Raw genomic sequence first — 25,353 nt, forward strand, 5'->3', positions numbered from 1 at the left:
AGTAAGTTATGTCTGTGAGCCTCCGTCTTGCCTTTAATCACACTGCTTGATCCACGAGCTGGACAATAACTTTATTCTAGAGCTGCTATAAAGCCAAAACACTTTACATTAAATTTCCTATTATCAATGTAAAGCTGCTTTGGAACAATCTACATTGTTAAAAGCGCTATATAAATGAAGATGACGCCCGGCATTTCTCCCATTGGGTTTTAGGTTTCGGGAAGGGAACAAAATCCACCACCCCATCCAAACTTTTAGGATACCGGGTATCAGATTTGCACAATCCATATGCACAACGCTTCGGCATGTTTCCTTCGCTCGAAAGCTTGCCAGACCTCCCGCGCCTAGTTACGGTTGCTAAGCCACGATTGGCCTGTGGCGGTTTTCGGGGATGGCTTAGCGAAGGGTCAATTGCTCATTGTTGCAGTTGGTCTGATGCTCCCAGCCATGTTGGCATGACTTATCGTGTTCATTGTGCTTGGCCCTGATAATTGTCTCTTTGCAGCTATATTCTGCTTATTGTTGCTCTACTGCCATTGGAGTTTAGTGCAGCCAAATGCATAGTAAGGAAATGTCTGATTGGGAATTTCCCAGACTTTCTCATTTCTAGACTTGTGAATGGTTGGTTCTTTCTGTGTTGATCAGGAATCATTTTTTCCAATGGAGAGAGCTGGAGAGAGATGCGACGCTTCGCTCTCAGCAACCTGCGGGACTTCGGGATGGGCAAGAGAGGAAGTGAAGAGAAAATCATAGAGGAAATTCAGTTTCTGAAAGGAGAGTTTGATAAGTTTGAAGGTACAAGCTGAAACACATTTATGGACATCTGCAATCATGCTCTTACCCAGCTAACAGAATTTTGTAATAAGAACGTTCTTGACGTTAGAGGAACGTTTTTTAAAAGGTATAATGTTCTTCGAATGTTCTTTCAACTTAATTTTGATTTAAAATTCCACATTCTAGGAACGTTGATTTCTAACATTCCAAGAACATAAAAATGTCCAGTTTCCTTAATGTTACTGGAATGTTATTTAAAGGTTAGTATGATGTTCTTGAAACATTCTTTCAAACATCTTTCGAAAGAGTAATAAGAACACAAACTACAACTTTATTCAGACACAGCCTTAGATGAACTGAAAATAAAAGACATTAACTCTCTGAAGATCTGATTAAACAACTCCACAAACAGCATTACCAGCTTCACTTATTACTTACCAGTCTGACTTTATTTCTGTCAGACGTCTACAGAAGATCTTATTGAGAATTAACAGAGGTTTAGATGTTGATGTCTTATTGAAAATGTTTCTTTTGAGGTCACCATCATGGAGATCAGTGTTTGCTTTAGGTGGGCTCTTGACCCTTGACTTTTATTAAGTTTGTGTTTAATCAATCACATGGAGAACATTTCTGTATTGATAAAGCAGATAAACATGTCTGTTTAAATATCAGACAAAGACTGTTTTTTAAATTTGATTACAAATGTCTGTTAGCTGGGTAGTTTAAAAGATCCGTTGAGAGACATTTATTTGCTCTTCACAGGGAAACCCTTCGACACAACACGGCCTGTGAACTATGCTGTGTCAAACATCATCTCATCTATTGTGTACGGCAGCAGATTTGAATACACAGACCCTCGATTCACAGAAATGGTCAAAAGGGCAAATGAAAATATTCGAGTTAGTGGATCAGCTTCTATAACGGTATGGAAGTATGTTTTACTGTGTTTTTGGTGACTTCATTTTAAAAAAAGAAATCATTAAAACATGCATTTTTTTCTCTGTGTGTACTTGTAGCTTTATAATATATTTCCGTGGTTGGGTCCATTCCTCAACAGCAAAAGGATTATTGTAAGAAATGTGTTGAAAAATAAATCAGAAATGACGAGGTTGATCACTGGACTGCTGGAGACTCTGAATCCACACGACAGCAGAGGTTTTGTCGACTCCTTTCTCATCCGCAAACAGAGCGAAGAGGTACAGAAATCCCCTTTTTCCATAGAAATAAAGCAGGAACTAAAAAGTAATCATCAGCTTGTTTATAAAACTAATTTAAAAATAAACTATAAAACTAATAATAGTTTATAAACTATTTTTTTTTAATTATTGAACATAGTTATTAAATTAAAATGAAATATGAATATATTTGGGAACACTACAAAAAGATAAAAAAAATGTACCATTAGTTAACTACATTATTTATCATAAACTAACAATGAAAAATACTTCTAAAGCGTTTAATTAATCGTATGTGATGTTATTTTCCATATTCACTTTGTTAAATGTTCAGAAATGGTCGGGGGAATATATCTTAATATCTGTATAAACAGGGACGTGCACAGGGGGGTTGCTCAGGTTGCCCAGGCAACTGCCCATATGCCCTTCTCGACTCACGTTGCCCTTCCGAGGGGGAAAAAAATTAATAAAATAAATCGTACAATGGATGCAGAATTTCACATAGGCCTAGAAAAAAAAAAAATCGCAAAGCCTCATTCACTTCCATTCGGGCACCGAAATAATTTTTTTTAACGGCTACTACAGAAAATGAATCTAAATCCAAAATGGACAGATGTCAATTGAGTGGTTTTGCAGTTGTTATATATGTGTTAAAGATTTTATTTTGGATGTGTTCATTGTGATTATGTTGGCTGGGTTTATAAAAGTCTATAAAATTGAAAGGATCTTTGCTTGGTGCATTTGGAAACAAATCTTGTCTATTTCTAAATGTAATCGCGTGCAGCATCGCTGATGATTATACTGTCCGTGTGTTGAAAAAAAACAATTAAACACACTCGCAACCAAAGCGGAGACGTTACAGCGTTGCCAGTGGCACTGAGCGGAGTTTTGCCACTGTAGTGGACACGCACCGTTACTGCTAATGGTAGCCTACTAGGCGTCGGCGATGACCGCCAGGCGAATGAGGATATTCTTCTTGGGGGAGACAGGAGCGAGGAAGACTTGGGTGAGGAAGAGGACATTAATGAAGGTTTTTTGGGCAAACGTGAATTGACGCTGTCAATGAAATGATGTACATTTTGAAGGTGCCCAGGGGAACCACACTGTCTTAATACGGCCCTGAGTAGGGGAAGGGCAAACTCTGTTTACGTGGCTGCAGCGCTGCACGCGACCGGTGTAGCAGTCGATTCTGTTCCCTACCGGAATTCCTGTTCCCTTTATGCAATCATACTACAAATCATGCGTGGTTGCCCAGTTACCATACATACCATCAGAACTGAATACGAGCAAGAAGCACAACTGAATGTACGGGAAGCCAAAAGGTTAAAAAAGGATTGTATTTTTTCCCGAAATTAATTTAATTTTTTTTTTATTTTTATTTTTAATTATTAGAATAAATTCAATCCAGATTATTTCTTTTCAAATTTAAAACAATAAAACAAAAAAATTTAAAAATAAAAAAAATAAAAAAATAAACAATAATATGAGGAACTCTTTTTCTCATGTGTATTTTGGTGACATTTAACATATTGTGGGGTGCCCTTTTTTCAGGTCAGAGCAAATTCCTGTGCACGTCCCTGTGTATAAAAGTATAAATTTGTGCTTTTATGGATTTGTACTTGTCAGCAATCCTGCAAGAAGGACACACACTTTCACCAGGAGAATCTTATTGTGACTATGACAAATCTGTTTGCTGCTGGTACTGACACGACAGGAACGACTCTGCGCTGGGGTTTGATGCTCATGGCCAAATACCCTCATATACAAGGTAAAAACACATTAATTTAAAGTGTTTGTTCCCATGCTGATGTTTATTTATTTTTTCACATCAGCTGAATTCATTTGATTCGTAAAACACAAAAATATACCATAATGCAGATCGAGTTCATGAGGAGATTGACCGGGTGATCGGTGGACGTCAGCCAGCGGTGGACGACAGGAGGAGCCTACCGTATACAGACGCAGTGATTCATGAAATCCAGAGACTGGCCAATGTAGTGCCCATGAATCTCCCTCATAAGACCAGCTGTGATATTCACTTCAATGGATACTTCTTCAAGAAGGTCAGTCAGAAGAATACATATTTATCCCTAGAAAAGATACTATGTGCATCTTGAACATTGTCTTTTCTCCATTTTCTAGGGTACCACTGTCGTTCCTCTGCTGACGTCTGTTTTGAAGGATTCAAGCGAATGGGAGAAACCGAACAGCTTTTACCCAGAACACTTCCTAGATGAGAAGGGCCAGCTTGTCAAGAGAGATGCTTTCATGCCCTTTTCTGCAGGTATACGCTCAACTCTAAACACCCAGTGTTTTGAAGAAATTAACATTTAATTAGGAATTAAAAACAGTCTCACTCTCTCTAAAGTGTTTTTTTTTTCTCTCTATAATATAAAAGCATAATAGAATGAGGTGCAATAATGCACACAATTAAACAGTAATGTTTGCTTTATATCATTCATAATGACATTTTATATTTTTTATATAGGCTATTTAACAGGAATTGTTAGCCTACCATGTGCACTGCACTGACTGCTAACGTTAACTATTACTGCCCACCCAACACGTTTATCTCACAGTGATCTCTCCATATGACCACAATGTGAGTTCACAGTGAGCTAAAAGTGTAACCGCACTGTGCACTCACTGTGTGCTCATATTATGGACACTAGGGCTGGGCGATTTAAATCGCGATATTGTTATGCGCATCTCGTCAGTAAAGCCGGTTCCTTGATTAGTAGTAAATCACCATCACCTGCTTTCAGATGAAGCGGCATTTAGGGCTGAGGAGATAATTAAGTGATTAATTTAGTGATGATTGAGCATTATTGAAGACACCTGATGTTAACAAGCAGAATCACTGAAGAAGAAAATCACAAATTGTAAGTTACCATTAAGGTGATGGGTGTTTGCTTTAGTTGGGCTCTAGACCATTATATGTTTACTTTAATATTTACTGTTGTTTGTCTGCTGTTATTGATTTATAACAGTTACATGAACAAAGTAAAATGTTATAGTGTTGGTTATGTTTTGACATAATCATGCTGTGATCTGAAAAATGAAACTTATTGAGATAGTTTGGTTTAACTTAGCAGCAGTTTAGTGATTCTTCAGCCTATGATTATCAATACTTTACTTATAATTCAAAATATTTAATAAACATTTTTCTGATCAATAGACATTCAGATAAATTCATTTAAAACAGACATCAATAATCAGCCTGTGAATCTCAACAATGGTGACAATAATAAAGCATGTTGCAGTGGCTGCCACCAATCACAACTCATTAATGGCTCCCATCATGCATTGCGGTATGAATAAATTATGATCTGAATTGTCTATGTAATTTACTTTTCCTAATTGAATATTCTGCTCCTCACCATTGTTGAGATGCATAGACTGAATCTTGACATCTGTGTGTGCCTAAAAGAATGATTTTTTTTTTTTTTTTTTTACAACTTTTAAGAAATCCTTTATATTATATAAAAAAATTCTGGGCATTTATGCAGATTCACTAACCAACAACATAAATCGAAGTCAGAAAGAAGGATTTTAATGAGTTCAGTGATCAAGTTCAAATGATGATTGTCATAACATAATCAACATCATCAGATCACTTTATTCTTTGTTCAACTGGTGATTATAATTCAGAAACAACAGCCAAACAAAATCTAAAGTTAATAATATATGGGCCTAGAGCCCAACTAAAGCAACCATTGATCGTCATAAAGGTAACTTACAATTTGAGATTTTCTCCTTCAGTGATTCTGCTTGTTAACATCAGGTGACTTCAATAATGTTCAATCATCACAAAATTAATCACTTAATTATATCTCATTAACTTCAACACTCTTGAGTGTGGACTCATACACTCCCAGGAGTGTTAACTTAACACTGGAGTTTTTGCTGTGTACAAAGAGCCGTAGTTAACTGACAAGCTGAGCCATATCGCATTAATTATCGCTGGCGATACGTCCGCGATATTAATACGATATGGCTCAGCTTGTCAGTTAACTACGGCTCTTTGTAGTCAATGCCGCTCCATCTGAAAGCAGGTGATGGTGATTTACTACTAATCAAGGAACCGGCTTTACTGACGAGATGCGCATAACAATATCTCGATTTAAATCGCCCAGCCCTAAGACCAAAGAGCCCAACTACAGCAAACACTGACCTCTACAATGGTGACCAAACTCTTCAAACAAACTTCAACATGTAAACCTCTTAAACATAATTTCTAAACATCAAAACTTCCCGCTATAACTGTCTAAGAATGTTAGGGGGGATAATGTTCTATCAATGTCATCACTAAACATGTTTGAAATGTTTATAGAGAGTGTTATCCTACCTTTTAGGAGAACATTCTGGTTACAAAAATAAAATTAACTACAGAAAATATTACAAGAACATAACATAATGCTCTCAAAACATTCATAGAACAATAACATTTCTAGCTGGGATGAGCTCATATTGTGGTCATAGTTTGAGCACACAGTGAGAGCGCTGTGCGGTTACACTTTTAGAACACTGTGAACTCAGATTGCAGACGTTGTGACCACATGGTGACATCACTGTGAGATCATAGTGTTGACTGGGAATGGCAATTAACAAATTTATGTATAATTATATATTTTTCATTTTCATTTTTTTCATTTATTTCTTTATTTGAAAGGGGACAGTGTACATTAATCCACATTAAAACAATGTAAATGTACCCGAGTTAGCTCAAAAGTGCTAATTTTCATCGGTTGTCCCCCAGCCAGATTTAAAAAAGGCAACCTTTAAAAATAATCACAGAAAAATCACAAAATAAAATTGCATACAACACACTGTGGTTAATAAATACAATTCATGTAAAATAATTACATAATGTTTAAATGCACATAGAAAGCATTAGTGCCCACAAGTTTGGCTCTCTACAAGCCATTTTTTGCATTCTTTTTGAAAGAAAAGAATGACAAAGACTCTCTGATAGTTGCCGGCACTGTGTTCCATTGCTGAGCTGATATATGATGATAATGGTTGTAAAAAGGTCTCTCTCTCTCTCTCTCTCTCTCTCTCTCTCTCTCTCTCTCTCTCTCTCTCTCTCTCTCTCTCTCTTCTCTCTCTCTCTCTTCTCTCTCTCTCTCTCTCTTCTCTCTCTCTCTCTCTCTCTCTCTCTCTCTCTCTCTCTCTCTCTCTCTCTCTCTCTCTCTCTCTCTCTCTCTCTCTCTCTCTCTCTCTCTCTCTCTCTCTCTCTCTCTCTCTCTCTCTCTCTCTCTCTCTCTCTCTCTCTCTCTCTCTCTCTCTCTCTCTCTCTCTCTCTCTCTCGCTCTCTCTCTCGCTCTCTCTCTCAGGTCGAAGGGTTTGTTTGGGAGAGAGTTTGGCCAGGATGGAGCTCTTCCTGTTCTTCACTTCCCTCCTTCAGAGCTACCGCTTCACACCTCCACCTGGACTGTCTGGAGATGATCTGGATCTCAAAGGAATAGTCGGAGTCACGTTGAATCCGTCCCCACACAAGCTGTGTGTGATCAGACGCTTCTGATCCAAGAAAATATCATCAGTCCTTACATTTCCTTACAAAACCGCATGCATTTTACCGTTAGACAATCTCTGCACATACAGTATTTTACTCATTCTTCTCACTAATTGTGTTTATGTAAAAAAAAAAATTTAGAGAATGATGAGTTTAAAAAATCCTTCATAACTGGTTGTGCAGCACTGTTTGATCTTTTGCTGTAGTTTCACCGTGTAATAACATTAAATTAAGTTGTTTTTAAACAATACAATTTTGATAAGGGAGTAGACATGGGATGTGATCAGTGATCCAAACATTATGGGGCGGTTTCCCGAACAGAGATTAAGCCTAATCCTAGACTAAAATTGCCCTTTAAACCAGATTAACTTTCTCGGTCAAGGCTAAATAGTCCAAGATTTAGTTTAGTCCAGAGTTTAATAAGATGATTTCCTGGAGGAAGACTAGAGTTACTCCAGGACTAAATCAAGACTACCAGGAGGCAGGTTTAACTTCAGATTAACATTGTGTTTCAAAGTGGACACGTGCACTGTTAGACCTTACCGGGTTTTTTTACAGTAAAATACTGGCAACACTGTTGCCAGTAAAATACTGTTACAGTTCTTTACTGTAATCTAGTTTGTTTCTGTAAAAATGCACTAAATTCTAATTCAAGTTAACTAATTACACTTGCAGAAACCGACTGCCTTAAATTGACCAACTGTCATTTAAATGTATTAACTAAAATTTATAATGCATTAATAATGTGAGCAAAGTATTACTGTGAACTTCTTTCATTTGAGACCACTAAAAAACTATTGTACATAAAAAGATTTCCACTGGACCAGCAACTACACAGTCACCGCCTGTTAAATAAAGCAACATGCAGCATATCATCAGTGTTTGTAGATCTTCTCTTGGACTGAAGCTCAGGCTCTACTCTTCTGCACAATGGTGACCCAAAAAATTAATTTTACAGTAAACTACTGGCAACAGTGTTGCCAGTATAAACCTGTTTCATAACTTACAGTTTATTACTGTTAAAATACATTTTGTGGGTGTGTCTTTATATCTTACACTGTTAACCCTTTCAACCCCACAGGGAAATCCACACTACAACGAGTAAAAGTAACATTGAGACAGTGTTGCAGTGAGATAATTAAGTGAATATAAGTGATTGTTGAGCATTAGCGATGAACACCTGCTGTTAATAAGCAGAATCACTGAAGGAAAGAGAAACACAAGAACAGAAAATAGAGAAACACAATAACTACAACTGACTTCCAGCCATTACACATTATTACACTTATTATTAACCAGTATGACTTTATTTCTGTCATACAGAAGTTGTTATTGAGATGTTTAATTGAAAATGTTTGTTTTACAACACAAATGTTTTTGTGTTACCATTATAGAGATCAGTGCTTGCTTTAGTTGGGATGCTGATGCTAAAACATGCATCTTTCTTTTGCTGCTTGAGCTGTGTTTTTGCAAGTCACACTTGTGCACAGTTTATGAATGATTGCGGTTGTAATGCTTATGATGACAAAATCATCATATTGCCTGTTCATTCACTAAGGACTTAATTCTTACTCATTCAGAGTTTTCATTATCTGAAAACGTGTTACATTAGCACTCCTGTGAAACTACAGCAATACATTACTATGACTCATTTTTTTAACACATCATGCATAAACCAAAAAAACAGAGCTACGAGCTTCATTCTTTTAGGCACACACAGATGTCAAGATTCAGTCTATGCATCTCAACAATGGTGAGGAGCAGAATATTCAATTAGGAAAAGTAAATTACATAGACAATTCAGATCATAATTTATTCATACCGCAATGCATGATGGGAGCCATTAATGAGTTGTGATTGGTGGCAGCCACTGCAACATGCTTTATTATTGTCACCATTGTTGAGATTCACAGGCTGATTATTGATGTCTGTTTTAAATGAATTTATCTGAATGTCTATTGACCAGAAAAATGTTTATTAAATATTTTGAATTATAAGTAAAGTATTGATAATCATAGGCTGAAGAATCACTAAACTGCTGCTAAGTTAAACCAAGCTATCTCAATAAGTTTCATTTTTCAGATCACAGCATGATTATGTCAAAACATAACCAACACTATAACATAACATTTTACTTTGTTCATGTAACTGTTATAAATCAATAACAGCAGACAAACAACAGTAAATATTAAAGTAAACATATAATGGTCTAGAGCCCAACTAAAGCAAACACCCATCACCTTAATGGTAACTTACAATTTGTGATTTTCTTCTTCAGTGATTCTGCTTGTTAACATCAGGTGTCTTCAATAATGCTCAATCATCACTAAATTAATCACTTAATTATCTCCTCAGCCCTAAATGCCGCTTCATCTGAAAGCAGGTGATGGTGATTTACTACTAATCAAGGAACCGGCTTTACTGACGAGATGCGCATAACAATATCGCGATTTAAATCGCCCAGCCCTAGTGTCCATAATATGAGCACACAGTGAGTGCACAGTGCGGTTACACTTTTAGCTCACTGTGAACTCACATTGTGGTCATATGGAGAGATCACTGTGAGATAAACGTGTTGGGTGGGATATACACTACCGTTCAAAAGTTTGGGGTCAGTAAGATTTTCAATGTTTTAAAACAGTCATTTTAAATTGTCATAATATTTCACAATATTACAGTTTTTTTATTGTTTTTTATCAAATAAATGCAGCCTTGGTGAGCAGAAGATACTTCTTTTAAAAACATAAAAAATCTTACTGACCCCAAACTTTTGAACGGTAGTGTGTGTGTATATATTGTTTTATGGTGCTTAATTTAACCCCTTGTTTGGGTCTTAAATATAGACACCTTCTACCTTATTTTGTTTATTCTCAGGTTAGGTAAAGTCAGTCGAATTCGTTCTAAACAATAAGTATATAAATTTCCATACTTACAATCCAGTCGAAAGACTGCTCTGTGGTTTAGTTCAGCTCAATATTTTGTAAAACAAAAAGTTAAGGCAGGCGAGCTTCTTAATTTTAATTATATGTATTTTTTTATTAAATACAGGTTAACTAGTTTACATAAAATGTACTAATATATAAAATAAAAATAAAAGCAAATCCAAACCAAATAATTTACAAGCTTTCATCTTCATGAGGCGCAATGGCAAGGCATCTAACCGGAGAGGCCGTCCTTGGTGAATCAGCGTCTGCCTGGACATCTTCATTCCAGCTCTTTTAAAGTCCATCAACTTTTGGACATCTTCAGAAATCTCCTCCTGGAAACTCCCTAAAACTTGTTCATTGGTCATCTTCTCCTGGAAACCCCCTAGGGCTTGGTTATAAAGCCTTTGTCTCTCCGTCCTCCTTCTTCTGGACCTTTTCTTCATCGCTGTATCTTCTGTGTCTCGTCCGCAACACATAGACGGTAATGATTGCATTTTTCTTCTTTCTTTGGTAAAGCTCTTTCTAATACATTTTCAATTTCTCTCTACTCTGCCATATGCTTAATAAATGCTTACAACATTCAGTGTGGTCTGTTTTTCTTTATTAACCATCTTCTCAATAAATGACTTTACATCACCAATTGCAGTGTCTCTTTTTTATAAACCATTTTCTTAATAAATGACTTTACATCACCAATTGCAGTGTCTCTTTTTTATAAACCATTTTCTTAATAAATGTTTTTACAAACAACAGTTGTGGTGTCTTTTCTATAAACCAATAAAACAATTTCAAATAAAAACATGTCTCAGTGTCTTTTCTATGAACCAGATTCAAGGGTTTCTTATAAAAACTCTTTACAGTGTTTGTCTTAATAATAAGGTTTCTTATAAAAACCTTATACAGTGTTTCCTTATAATAAGGTTTCTTATAAAAACCTTACACAGTGTTTTCCTTTACATAAAGATTTCCCTTATAAGAAATCTATTACAGTGTTTGTCTTAATAATAAGGTTTCTTATAAAAACCTTATACAGTGTTTCTCTTATACAACACTTTTCTTACACAGTTACAATTAATACCCTATTATAAGCCTATACATATGAGTCATAAAAGAACAAATTGCATGTTTCACACAACAATATGTATATAAAATATAAAATGCCACAGCTGCCAGTTTTTTACCGTAATCTTTAGATCACCTGCAGATACCCTGCATCATGCATTGGTGCATGAATAAATAATAAGATTCATTTTTTTGTTAATTTCCTTTATTCGTACTATTTAGGGCCCGGGCACCGATGGTGAGAGGACCCTATTGGATCTGCTCCGTTTATTATTATTATTCTTCTCCAAAGTGAATCACTTTTTTGAGGGCCTAAACATGCTCGAAAACTCATGAATCTTTGCACACGCTTTCAGAAGTGGTGAAAATTTACGTGTGATATGGGTTTCAGAATTGGGTGGGGTAAAATTGGGTAAGTGTAATCTTAAGGCCTTTAAAACGTTAAAGCTGTAGTCCGTAGCTTTTCCTCTTTGTCGCCATCTCTGTTCGAAATCTGCAATTGCAGTTATTTGCGGAATTATCAACTTTACGTGGATTGTACATCGGCATGAAACAGCGCGGATGAATCCAATGTTTTGAGGAGAGTGTGCGCCGGTGTGGATACGGGCATTCAGAATCACAGAATATACTTTTTGGAAGTATGACCAATATTAGAATTTTCATCAGAAAATGACGCCTGAACAAGTAAGTTACATCCACTTTTGTTCTGATCAACTAAGGGGGAAAAAAGCATTGCAGTAAATCGTGCATATTAAATCTAACGATCGCTTATCATATCATGTCAAACCGTGCAAATCATAGAACAGCAGTTATCAAACAAATAACAATCATAGTGCACTCTAAAAAGAGACGTGTTAAAAAACAACACACAAGATGTGTTGATGGAATTTGACACATGTTGTGTAGATTTTTAACACACAATGTGTGTTAAAATGTTACTCTGGAAACACTCTAAAAAGAGACGTGTTAAAAAACAACACACAGCATGTGTTGATGGTATTTTGACACATGTTGTGTAGATTTTTAACACACAATGTGTGTTAAAATGTAACTCTGGATAGAATAGCACTGGGTGGAGGAGAGTTTGTTTTTATGAAAAAAATTATAGGTATATTTTATATGGCATCCCATAAAATGCTCTAAAATAAATAAAGCAATATATTCAAATAAATAAATTAAATCTTAATTAATGAAAACTTAACGGTGTTTTTTTTTTCAGCCAATCACACCATGCCTCTTTTTCAATGTCTTTTTCAAATGCTGCTTTCACTTGTTATTAATAACCAGATTAACTTTATTTCTGTCAGACTCTACAGAAGCTCGTATTGAGAATTAACAGGTTTTGGTGTTGACGATTCATTGAATGTTTCATTTAAAGTCACCAGAATCGTGATTAGTGTCAGCTTTATTTGAGCTCTTGACTCTTTAACATTAGTTTTCTCTGATTGCTGTAAATGTGTATTTAATCTGCGCATTTGAAAAAGCAGAAATAATCATGAGAAAAATATGCTCCGATGATAATATTATCATCATGTAAGATTATTCAAATGGAGCTCAGAAAGAGTTTAATATTTGAAAGATGAGTGTAACACATAAAAGACTAGCATAATGCACTTAGCTTAAAATTAATTTTTAAATACACAGTTTGTACAGAATCTTACAGTCTAAGGTATCAAACAGACATCAAGAATCAGCATATGAATCTCAACAATGGTGACAAACAAAAAGCTTCATGCCACAATGCATGCTGGGTGCCACCATAGTGCAAATCTCATCCATGACTCCCAGCATGCATTGTGGCATGAAGCTTTTTGTTTGTCACCATTGTTGAGATTCATACGCTGATTCTTGATGTCTGTGTTTGACTAATTTCTGCTGCAGATTAAAATTTTCAGAAAACATTTATTTTATTTTTCTGCACTACTGGACAGCATGATGTAGTGTCACAAGATCATTATAACTAACAGCACATAAATAAATTAGATGCACACCATCCATTTACTCATAAACTTGATCAGATCATCACTTGTTGATTATGACATCATCAAGAAAAATCTGATCATCTTTTCACTCGCCATAACAAATGTATTTTATTAAAATACAGCTACAGCAAGAGAAAAACTAAAAGAAGAGTCAAGGGTCAAGAGCTCAAATAAAGGAGCCATTAATCACGATTCTGGTGACTTCAAATAAAACATTCAATGAAACATCAACATCTAAACCTCAGTTAATTCTCAATAAGAGCTTGTCTATGTAGATTCATGATGTCTAAACCATCCAAATGTTCAAACTCTTTATTAAACGTCACTGGACTACATAAACACAAGTTAACAATACGTTTCAGTGTTCATCCAAACACTCAGTTGTAAAAACACAGGAAGTAACTCTGGCAAATACACACCGACTACAGTCACATGTGACACATATCTGACACAAGTTGTGTAACTATAACACATTAGTGTGTAAAAGGTTTCAACACACTTCTGTGTAAGAGGAATAACACATTAGTTGTGTTAAAGGTAACACAAAATGTGTAGTTCTTATCAACACAGAGATGTGTTAAGAATCGACACAGGTTGTGTGTTAAATTTGACACAACATGTGTTGTCCCTGAGCACACACACTACATGTGTTAAAATCTACACAACATGTGTTAAAATCTACACAACATGTGTTGTCCCTGAGCACACACACTACATGTGTTAAAATCTACACAACATGTGTCATTTTTAACATCTCTTTTTACAGGTTGTGTTGTTTTCAACTCCTCATTTTGAGCGCCGACACTCACCATCACTGTGAATGGTATGCAGTGTTTGCTATGTTCTCAAACAAACAGGCCAGTGAAAATACAAGTTATTAATATACAATATTTTGTCAGTTGTTACATTTTAATTAAATTCAAAGTGCAAACTCGGTTAACTGTTATCTCTTCATGAACTTTTGTCAAAAGCAGCATTATCAGTTAGGGGTTGAAGTGTGAATAACTGAATAATGTCCAGTACAGTGAGTCTGTCCAGTCATTGAGCTTGAAACATTGTGTTGTACTTTGTGTGCACATGCATTCTGTACTCGACTATTGATTAAACGGTTAATATTTTTGCATCTGCCGCTTTCGCTTTATTTTTTAAAATGACACAATTTGTGTGTTAAAATGACTTACACATTTATTGTGTTAAATCTGACACAACATGTGTTGTCCCTGAGCACACTCACCACATGTGTTAAAACTGACACAACATGTGTCATTTTTAACACATCTCTTGTTAGAGTGTGCTATGAAATAAACGGTGTATGAACGGAATCCCTGTTATGCATAAACGTGTTATAATATAACAATATAAACATCTTACGTCTTGAAAATTTTCACTTTATCGATTCAGATCCAATACTTGAAAACGGAGGAGGTGGGTTTGATTTTCTTGGAGTAGAAAATTCTCTCAAATAGCTAGCACAAAATAATTCATATTTACCATAATAGCAAAACGAGAAAGGCACAACAACTATGTAAATTAAGCGAACAAGTGCGCTACTGTTACGTAATTAAACTATTGAAATGTCTTACCTGTCTAGCAAAAAAAAAAAAGCCGTCTTTGCGTCCGTTTTGAACCCCTTTAAAACACGGAGTTCACGCCATCTTTCAAAAGCCCTGCCGATGTTTATTCTTGTTTTCGCATGGGCCAGTTGCAGTGTCTTTTTTAGCCACTCCGAAGTCCGAAGGTTTTACAACGGGTGAATTTCCAGTTGTCACTGGTGATTGTCGTTTAAATTATTTCAAGTACTGTGAGAAAAGGCTATAAATCTCCACCTCCAACATCCTCACACGCAATATAGCCTACTTGCAGAGTCACCTTCTTTATGTGTACAGATGTGACGTAATGACGCAAAGACATGCTCGAATTTCAGCGGAAATCCATTACCACTGGAATTAAAATCATTATTAAAAGCTAACCGATTTGAATTGAGCTAAGGCAAGCAGATAGTTTTGAACACTGGCTGGTTATGTTTTTTTTATTATTATTATTTTGGATCATTTTTAACACAAAAAAGTTACGGACTGCAGCTTTAAATTGCGAAGATCTTGATTTTTCGTCGAATGGTGTGTCTTTGGCGGCCTGACAAATGTAGATGTGCACACCCAATTTCAGCCTTTGGGTGAGATGCATCATCAGATAAGTTCTATATTAAAGTTGCTTGCAGTTCCGATGTTGCTAGGCAAGCACAAACAGCCTGCAGTAACTCAGCTATAGAGCTGGTAAGTCCCGCCCATCCGTAAAACCCCAAGTGGACCTCTAGGTTGAAAAATCGTCAATGCAAGTGAATGGGAGAAAATAATTATTTTCTGGTCCCGTTTGAATTGTGCCATGAATGTGAACATATGTTGTCTGTGAATTTTTTATATAATTTTTCATGTTATGAGTTTGACAGTATATGGTATGATTCTTCGGCTAGCAGTTGTGGAAAAGACATAACGAGAAAGACTACATGTCGCCTATGTGACGTCACCCCATAAAGTTGACTTACCCGTGGTTTTCGCCAACCTCAATGATTTTGTCCTCTCCCTGAAAGAAGGCGGTGAAGTGCACCAAAGACACAGCCATGTTTAGCGGGATCCGTGAGCTAGTGTCCGTGTGCTAGTGGTGGTGACGTTTCAAACGCGTCGAAAGCAGCGAAGAGTTGTAGTCCACAAAGTGCTCTCACACAAAGTCTAACCGTATCAAACTTCTACCCGCTAAATTGTAGCATTCTTCACACGAAAAATTATATATAAAATTCACAGACAACATATGTTCACATTCATGGCACAATTCAAACGGGACCAGAAAATAATTATTTTCTCCCATTCACTTGCATTGACGATTTTTCAACCTAGAGGTCCAGTGGGGTTAGCGGAAGGGGCGGGACTTACCAGCTCTATACAATAGCCGTTTCTCAATACCAAGTACGGAAAGTTCGGACTTGAGTCCTTGGTAGTTCGGACTTGACAAGTTCGATTCAGGAGAACGAACTCCCGAAGACGGGAGGACACAAGTCCGATAATTCTGCAAATAGAACAGGGGCGTACTTGATAGCGTCACTCGAGCTCGCTCTGGCTACTCCGGTTATCTCTTTATGTATATCTAGGCTACAAATAAAACAAAATATGTTATAAACCACCACTCTGCCTCTTTTCATTTTCATTTAAAAAAATCTTAAACATAATGGCCACACAAATGTGGTTCAGGCAACGCAATTGATTATCTTCACTGCATATTTATAACAACACGAAATATAAAGCACAACCCTGACTCTTTTTGTTTTCATTTTAAAAATATGATAAATAAAAAACATTATAATATTGATCATTAAAACTAACATTTAGCAAAAAGAGACAGGGTTGTGTCATTTTATTTTATTATATATGTACATACAGTGAAGAGAATGTAGGCAACATGTATAATAAAATATTTTATGTTTTAAATATATAAAATAAAATGACATAACCTTTTTTTGTTAAATGTCAGTTTTAATGATCAATAATAGCCATTATAAAAGTATAAATAGCCTAAAAGGTATAAGAAGCTATACAATAATAAAGCAAACGATTCAGTCAAACATAAGTCAGCTCTCTAGGCTACAACGTTAAAAGTTAAATAGACTAAATAAAGCTATGAAACTTCACTTTGCCCTCAGCTTAACGTTTTGCCAGGGAACAAATTATAGATTAATGAGACAAATAAAATAAATAAAATAAATAAAATAAATAAAATAAATAAAATAAATCGATATACAAGACGATTTATCTCATGTTAAACCAGAGACATCCGAGCCAGCGGCAAACGTCAGAAGGACTAGCCGAGGAAAGGCTGTTCTCGGCGGGGTACATGAGCACCGAACGTCCGATTGCCTGGTTCTCACAACTCCGAAAACGTCAAATCAAATTTTCAAATAGGCGCTATCTTCATAAATAAACCAAAGATTTGAGCTTTAATCAACTACATTCTCGCTTGAAATACTATTAAAACTACATTTCGTGACACAATTACAGCAGTATTTTTAAATTACGCGGGGTTTCTCCTCTGCTATTGATGCTTGCTGGTTGGTGTGAGATGCATTCTGGGATACCTGGCTGTCTCAAGTTCGCACAAGTCACCTCTCGATGCATCCTCGGTAAAAGGGGCGGATCAAGAACACATCCGGGGATTTGAACTGGACTTGGCTAGATGTGAACTTTGAATTGGAACAGTACTTGGGCAGCGACTGATGACGTTTCACAAGTCCACAAGAACACAACAGACAAGAACGCATATTGAGAAACGGCTATTGTCCAATCTAACCCAAACTTCACATGTTTGATAAGAGTCCTGTCCTGAACACATGACCACCCTCATATTCGGTTATAGTAATAGCGCCACCTGCTGGTAGCAGGAAGTGTGGTAAATACTAATTACTTTAACATAGTCCTCCTATGTTTACTGCCCACCGTGCTCTGTTTTCCTAAAGGTGCCGGGTGGCGGTGGCACGGGTGCGAGGGCCCTTTTCAACGCTGCTTGCAGCTTTAATTTATTTTATTTCTGCTGTTTTTATGTGACTTTGTGGTCGCTTGTTTTCTAATGTTCAGAGTTGATCTGTTTATCTGAATATGCTGTTTATCACCATTGCTGAGATTCATACGCTGATTCTTGATGTCTGTGTGTGCCTAAATGGAAGTTGTTGTTTTTTTGTATCAGAATGACTTAAGAAATCCTTTGGATTACACTGAAAATGCAAAAAGTATTATACTGTACCTAACTCAGAGATCAGGCTCTAAATAAGTTCAGTGATTCAGGTCAAAAATGATTGTTAAAACATAACCAACACCACCAGATCACATTTTCTCTTTGTTCATCTGACAGTTATAACATAATTAGAGCAGCCAAACTAAATCTAAAGTTAAAGTGCAATTTTCTCCTTCAGTGATATGTACATTTTTGTTGTGTTATTTTAAAGGGAAATGTGTAAAGATAATGTGTAATAATAAATGTGAAAATGTAAAAGCATATTGTAATTTGAGATCTTATTCTTGTTCTTGTGCTGTGAAGCAATCAGTTTCAGTTTGTGATTCATCAGACTCTGTTCCTACTGTACAGCGACAACCGGATCATGTACCACAACCCTCTGGTCCACTTTTAATAAAGTGTGTAAATGTGCAAATATTTTTCAATTAACCATTTACACAATTACACTCAAATCCTGAAGCAAAGCAAATGAAGAACTCAATACTGCGACAGAAACTTTTAACTCTCTCTTTTCCAGCACTTTACACACAGTTGCTCCGTTGCGCTTAAAGAAGATTAAAGATAATAGTCCAATGCCATGGTACAACGAGCACACTCTGGCCCTTAAGAGAGCAGCCAGAAAAATGGGGCACAACAGGAAGAAAACAAAACTAGAGGTATTTAGCATTTCATGGAAGGAGAGCTCGATTGCATACATAAAAAACTGCCAGAAACTGCTAGATCTGCTTATTTCTCAACCCTAGAAGAAAATAAACAAAACCCTTGGTATTTATTTGAAACAGTGGCTAAACTAACGAAAAATAAAGCTTCAAGCTCAGAAGTTTCCAAGCAGTACAGCAGTAATGACTATGAACTTCTTCACTTATCAGGGAGAATATTACAACTATGCAACCGTCTACAGTATCGCATCAGGGAGTGTATTGTAGTCTCCCTAAGGAAAATTTTGATTCATTCATTGCTATAGGAGTGGAAGAATTCTCTAAACTTGTTAAATCATCTAAATAGACAACATGTATGTTAGACACTATACAAACTAAGCTACTGAAAGAGATGCTTCCAGAGGTCATAGATCATCTTCTTAATATCATTAATTCATCTTTGTCATTAGGATACATAACAAAAACTTTTAAGCTTAAACCGCTTGTTAAAAAAATGCAACTTGATCTCACAGAATTAGTCAATTACAGGCCAGTCTCGAATCTACCTTTTCTGTCAAAGTTATCCTCACAACTATTTTCCTTTTTAGAAAGATTTTCAGTCAGGATTTAGACCGTACCATAGTACTGAGACTGCTCTCATTAGAGTTACAAATGATTTGCTCTTATTATCCGATCGTGGTTGTATCTCATTATTAGTGTTACTCGATCTTAGTGCTGCATTTGATACTATCGACCACAACATTCTTTTAAAAAGACAAAAAAATTATGTTGGCATTAGTGGAATTGCATTAACATGGTACTGATACTTAATTCTGAAAAAAAACAGAGATTCTAATTACTGGACAAAAAGCTTCCTCATGTAATAATCTAGAATACTGTCTAACACTTGATGGCTGCTCTGTCAAGTCCTCGTCGTCGGTTAGGAACCTGGGTGTGCTCCTTGATACTAATCTTTCATTTGAATGTCACGTGTCTAGTATCTGTAAAACCGCATTTTCCATCTTAAAAATATATCTAAATTACGTCATATGCTCTCAGTGACAAATGCGGAACAATTAGTTCATGCGTTCATGACATCAAGGCTAGATTATTGTAAAGCTCTACTGGGTGGTTGCCCTGCATGCTTAATAAACAAATTACAGCTGGTCCAAAACGCAGCATCTTGAGTTCTTACCAGAACCAGGAAGTATGACCATAATAGCCCGGTTCTGTCAACACTGCACTGGCTCCCTATTAAACATCGTACACATTTTTAAATATTGCTGATTACTTACAAAGCACTAAATGGTTTAGCTCTGCAGTACTTGAGCGAGCTCTTAACCCATTATAGTCCTTCACGTCTATTGCGATCTCAAAATTCCTGACAGTTGATAATACCTAGAATATCAAAATCGACTGCTGGCAGTAGATCCTTTTCCTATTTAGCACCAAAACTTTGGAACAGTCTTCCTAACATTGTCCGGGAAGCAGACACACTCTGTCAGTTCAAAGCTAGACTAAAAACACATCTCTTTGACCTAGCATACACATAACACATTATAGACTTCTATTATTCAGTGTTAGGCTGCATAGATTTGATCAGCCGGAACCGGGAACACTTCCCATTAATACTGATGTACTCGTTACATCATAATAAGAATGGTGTCTACTCTAATATTAGTCTCTCTGTTTATCCCAAGGTTTACTGCAGTCCGCCAGATCCAGGCCGTATCCAGATCTGATGCCATGCAGTCCTGAAGTGTCAACTAGTCTCTCCCCTGTGAAGGCCTCCCTCCCTTCTCTTTACCTCTCTACAGATAAAGCGTTGTCGGGATAATTCCGGTTCGCTTGGCTTTTATCGCTGGAGCGATAAAAATTCTGTATTATAAATTTGAAGGACAGACAAGTAGTTTGTTGAGGGTTGGTTTGTAGGGAAGGACTACACACCTGCACACTACACGCCTGCGCACATATATTCAAACGTGCATACCTATAGACTGAACTCGTTATACGCACGTGCATGCCTTCAGCGTTCTCACAGGTTCACATTTTTGAAGTTTGCGCAGAAAGAACTTAAGAGTTTTCTGTTAAAACGATGTGTTAGCGGCGGAAGTGAATCAATCAAAACTAACTTTAGCTGGACAATAACTTTATTCTAGAGCTGCTATAAATTCAAAACAATCTCTGTTACTTCAATTTCCTATTATCACTGTAAAGCTGCTTTGGAACAATCTACATTGTTAAAAGCACTATATAAATGATGTATAGTCCAATATATGTATATATATATTTGACTTGACTTGACTTCGTGTTGCGTCTAGCCTAGCTATGGGAACCCCTTGTAAAACGCTGTGCTACCACTTTACCTCACCCCACATTATTGCTCTGATGATCACATACCCAATGTCAATAGCATTTCTCTGGATAACATGTCCGCACCCTAGTTCAGGATGCCTGGCACATGTGCTGCTCTCAGCAAGCGCAGGTTGGCCTGAGCCCAAAGGAGGAGAAGTTTGGCCATTCTGCCCAGGTTGGCTGATCTGAGGCCACCCTGGCGGTTTATGTAGGACACCAGCGACATGTTGTCCGTTTGGACCAGGACGTGGTGTCCCCTCAGTTCTGGTAGGAAGAACTTCAGGGCCAGGTAGACTGCAGGCGCCATTCCGGGCTCGACCAGAGGCCGGCGACTGGCCTGTTCTCGCACAGGGCCCCCCAACCCAGGTTGGAGGCATCTGTCGAGATCACCTTCCTCCTTGAGACACTCCCATGATCACTCCAAACTGGTACCAGTCAGAGCATTTCCACGGAGCTAGAGCTCTGACACATTTGTGATCCACTTTGATATGCAGACGGCCGGAGTGCCATGCACGAGCCAGCACTCAGCGCTTCAGCCAGAGTTGCAAAGGACGCATGTGCAGTAAACCCAGTTGGAAAACTGACGATGCTGAGGTCCTGAGACCCAGGACCCTCTGAAACGTTCTTAGCAGTCTGTGTGAGCCCGCTGTGAACGAAGCCACAAGCCGTTGTATGGCGCGCTCTCATCAGTATAGAGTCGAAAACTATCCCCAGAAATGCGATGCGCTGGCTGGGGGACACTGTGCTCTTTGTGAAATTGACCTTGAGCCCCAGGCATTCCAGTTGGCTAGAACAAGCCAATCATCGAGGTAGTTCAAAATGTGCATTCCCCATTGTCTCAGGGCGAGAAGTGCGGCATCCATGCATTTCGTGAACACACAAGGTGCTAGCGACAGGCCGAATGGTAGGACCATATATTGATAAGCCTGCCCCTTGAAGGCGAATCTCAAGAATGGCCTGTGTTGGGGGGCTGTGTCTCGGGGGCCTGCAAGCGAACTGGAGCTAGTATCCCCGTTTTACTGTGTTGACCCAGTCTGATATCCCGGGGATGGCCTGCCAGGCCTCGGCCCAGGAAGCTAGGGTCTGTATGCATAACAGGGGCGGGCTGTCACGAAACGGGGAACCTGCCGCCTCGCGAGATGGGAAAGCGCTCTTTATGAGTGTGCCGTGTCGCACGCTGCCGTGGAGGCTGCGTGCTTTGTCGCTAGCCTTACGACTGATGTATGAACAATACGAGCCGCCTGAACTGAAAGGGGGGGGGGCTGCTATTGATACACTCTTTATTCGCTCTGACTGATGATGACGTTCGCCTGAAACGGCAAATTGTGAGGCTCGATTTTCATGAGAGTGTTTATTGCTGTAGTGGAGACAGTATCTGATATCAGTGGCGCATGCTTTGTAACGGGCCAGGTGGCTGATTTTTTTACATTTTGGGCCGCCTGAACTGCATAGGGGGCTGTTATGAAAACACTCTTTATTTACTCTGAATCGAGCTGTTGCTACAGTATTTGTCTGAGCAGGCCCACTGGGCGACTTTTTTATTGGGGGGACAGACATAAAAGTGCTAATTTTGTGCTTTACTTGGTTCGCTGTGAAAACAGTGTGAGGGGTGGGGTCGCCGTCCGAGAGGAAAGCTAGCCGTGAGCGCATGATGGCGATGGGAAGGCTGTCACAGTGTAGGCAGCTGCACTGGTTGAATGCAGCTGTAGCGTGGGCGAGGCCCAGGCACGGCGCGCACTCGCTGTGACTATCCCTGTCGTGCAGAGGGGCTCCTCACGTGGAACCGTTAGTGAGAGGCATTTGCAACAACGCTCTCGGAAATGTGCTTTTAAAGCAGATGTCGCAACAGCAAAAGCTGAAAAGCTTTGAAAATGGCTTCTCTCACTGCATAGCTGCAGATTAACGGCGATTTCAGGGAGGTGGTGTCGGTCCTCTGAATCTGCTTAGCTGGCAGGTCGCTTGTTCCGCTGCAAGGTGCACTTGTGAAGTTTAGCTGAAGGAGAATAAATCTGACTCTATGGTGAGCTGGTCGGGCTTATATAGTCATTAGCCACGCCCCTTCTGGCGGGCTCGGACGCGCTCTGGCGCAAAGCGCCCTGATTGGTTCGCGTGTCTAATCCGCCTCGCCATAGGATGTCACTGTGCAGCTGCCAAGCGGGAAGGAAGTCGACCGGAAGTTGAAGCCGGCCACGTGCCACCATCTTGTAGCAGAACTTCACCTGCTGTTAGCATCCCATTGACTCCCATTCATTTTGGCGTCACTTTGACAGCGAATAACTTTACATCTGAGGCGTTTAAAGACTCCATTTGTCCATTATTTATTTCTAAAGAAACACAACAATGTATAAAATGCTCCATTACATTGTAGCTTATGTTATGGCCTTGTAGAAGCAGTTTTTGTAAAAGTAGGCTAACGATTGCGTCATAACCACGCGACTCTCTGTCGCACAGTAGAGAGATTACCGTATGGACGGGAGGAGAAGCTCGCGGGCAATCGGGGAGACGTGGAGGCGAAATGACAAAATAATTAATCATAATACCTACACTGTTAGCCCTTGCTGTAAAAAAAAGCCAAATTCTTACAATATTATACCATTTTCCATTAAAACAATAATATACCGTAGAAAACAAAACTAGCCTATAGGAATATACTGTGAATTAATAGTGCTCAAAGTCGACAATCAGAGGCTGTTTTCCCAATCGTACCCTCATTCACTATTCCCTAGTTAACTAATAAAGTCCACTTGAATGAAAAGAAGTGAGTGAATTGAGACACTGATGAACACCTGATAAGCAGAATCACTGAAGGAGAGAAAAAAGAGAAACACAAAAACTACAACTGACTTCCAGCAACAAGTCGAGTCGAGTGTGAAACCAGTTTACAAACCAGTTTACGATTATTTCTTTCATACATGTACAAAAGTTCTTGTTGAGAATTAACAGAGATTTAGTTAATAATAAAATTTGTTGTCACCATGATGGAGATCAGTATTTGCTTTAGTTGGTCTCTTGTCCCTTGACTTTTTACCTTTCATCTCTCTCTGCCTGCTGTAACAGTGAGTTTATAAAACACATTTGTTATGGCAAGAAAAAGTCAAGAGGAAGATGATCAGATGTTTTTATTCTTTTGTGATGATATCACAATCATCTTGGACATGTCTGATTTTCAGAATTTTCCTGTATATATTCATTGAAATGATGGGTATTTCATATTTAGCATAAATCTGTGTATCTACAAAATGAAATCAATATTTCTGTAATCAGGTCTTCTGAAAAATATCATAATCATATAGTGCATTCAATTTGATTTAACTCCTGATTGGCTCAGACACACACAGACATCAACAATCAGCATATGAATCTCAACAATGGTGAAAAGTTTCATGTCGCAATGCATGCTGGGTTCCAGTATAATATAAAACTCCCAGCATGCACTGCTGCATGAATAAAAAAAAAGAAATATCGCCACCATTGTTGAGATTAATGTGCTAAATTGTGATATCTCTGTGTTTCTAAAAAACAATGTAACTTTGTTTTCTTGGTTTATGCATGATGTGTTAAAAAAAATGAGCCATAGTAATTTATTGCTGTAGTTTCACAGTAGTGCTAATGTAACACTTTTGATCGAGGATTAAACTCTGAATGAATAAGAATTAACTCCTTAGTGAATGAACAGGCAATATGATGATTTTGCCATCATAAGCATTACAACCGCAATCATTCATAAACTGTGTGTGCACAAGTGTGACTTGCAAAAACCCAGCTCAAGCAGCAAACAAAAAATGAATGATTTAACATCAGCATCCCAACTAAAGCAAGCACTGATCTCTATAATGGTAACTTCAAACAAACATTTTCAATAACAACCTCTGTATAAAGTCATACTGGTTAATAATAAGTATAATAATGTGTAATGGCTGGAAGTCAGTCGTAGTTATTGTGTTTCTCTATTTTCTGTTCTTGTGTTTCTCTTTTCTTCAGTGATTCTGCTTGTTAACAGCAGGTGTTCATCACTAATGGTCAACAATCACTTACATATTCCCTTAATTATCTCACTGCAACACTGTCAATGTTACTTTTTACTTGTCGTATTGTGGATTTCCCTGTGGGGTTGAAAGGGTTAACAGTGTAAGATAAAAAGTCGCACCC

The 25,353-nt window shown here is 37.8% G+C and overlaps 1 protein-coding gene across 1 annotated transcript in view; it reads left to right on the top strand.

Annotated features, from left to right (window-relative positions):
- The window catches only part of LOC307157556 (cytochrome P450 2K1-like), an 84,538-nt gene that overhangs the window by 15,471 nt on the left and 43,714 nt on the right, over positions 1 to 25,353 (top strand). Inside the window, exons 3-9 of the mRNA XM_079869494.1 lie at positions 646 to 795; positions 1,537 to 1,697; positions 1,791 to 1,970; positions 3,576 to 3,717; positions 3,828 to 4,012; positions 4,092 to 4,233; positions 7,286 to 9,186. Of these exons, the coding sequence (XP_079725620.1) occupies positions 646 to 795; positions 1,537 to 1,697; positions 1,791 to 1,970; positions 3,576 to 3,717; positions 3,828 to 4,012; positions 4,092 to 4,233; positions 7,286 to 7,473 (1,148 nt within the window). The 3' untranslated portion in view covers positions 7,474 to 9,186. The remainder of the gene's footprint in view (positions 1 to 645; positions 796 to 1,536; positions 1,698 to 1,790; positions 1,971 to 3,575; positions 3,718 to 3,827; positions 4,013 to 4,091; positions 4,234 to 7,285; positions 9,187 to 25,353) is intronic.

This window comes from Squalius cephalus (genome assembly GCF_949319135.1).
Source record: "Squalius cephalus genome assembly, chromosome: 1".
In the NCBI taxonomy this organism is placed as follows: domain Eukaryota; kingdom Metazoa; phylum Chordata; class Actinopteri; order Cypriniformes; family Leuciscidae; genus Squalius; species Squalius cephalus.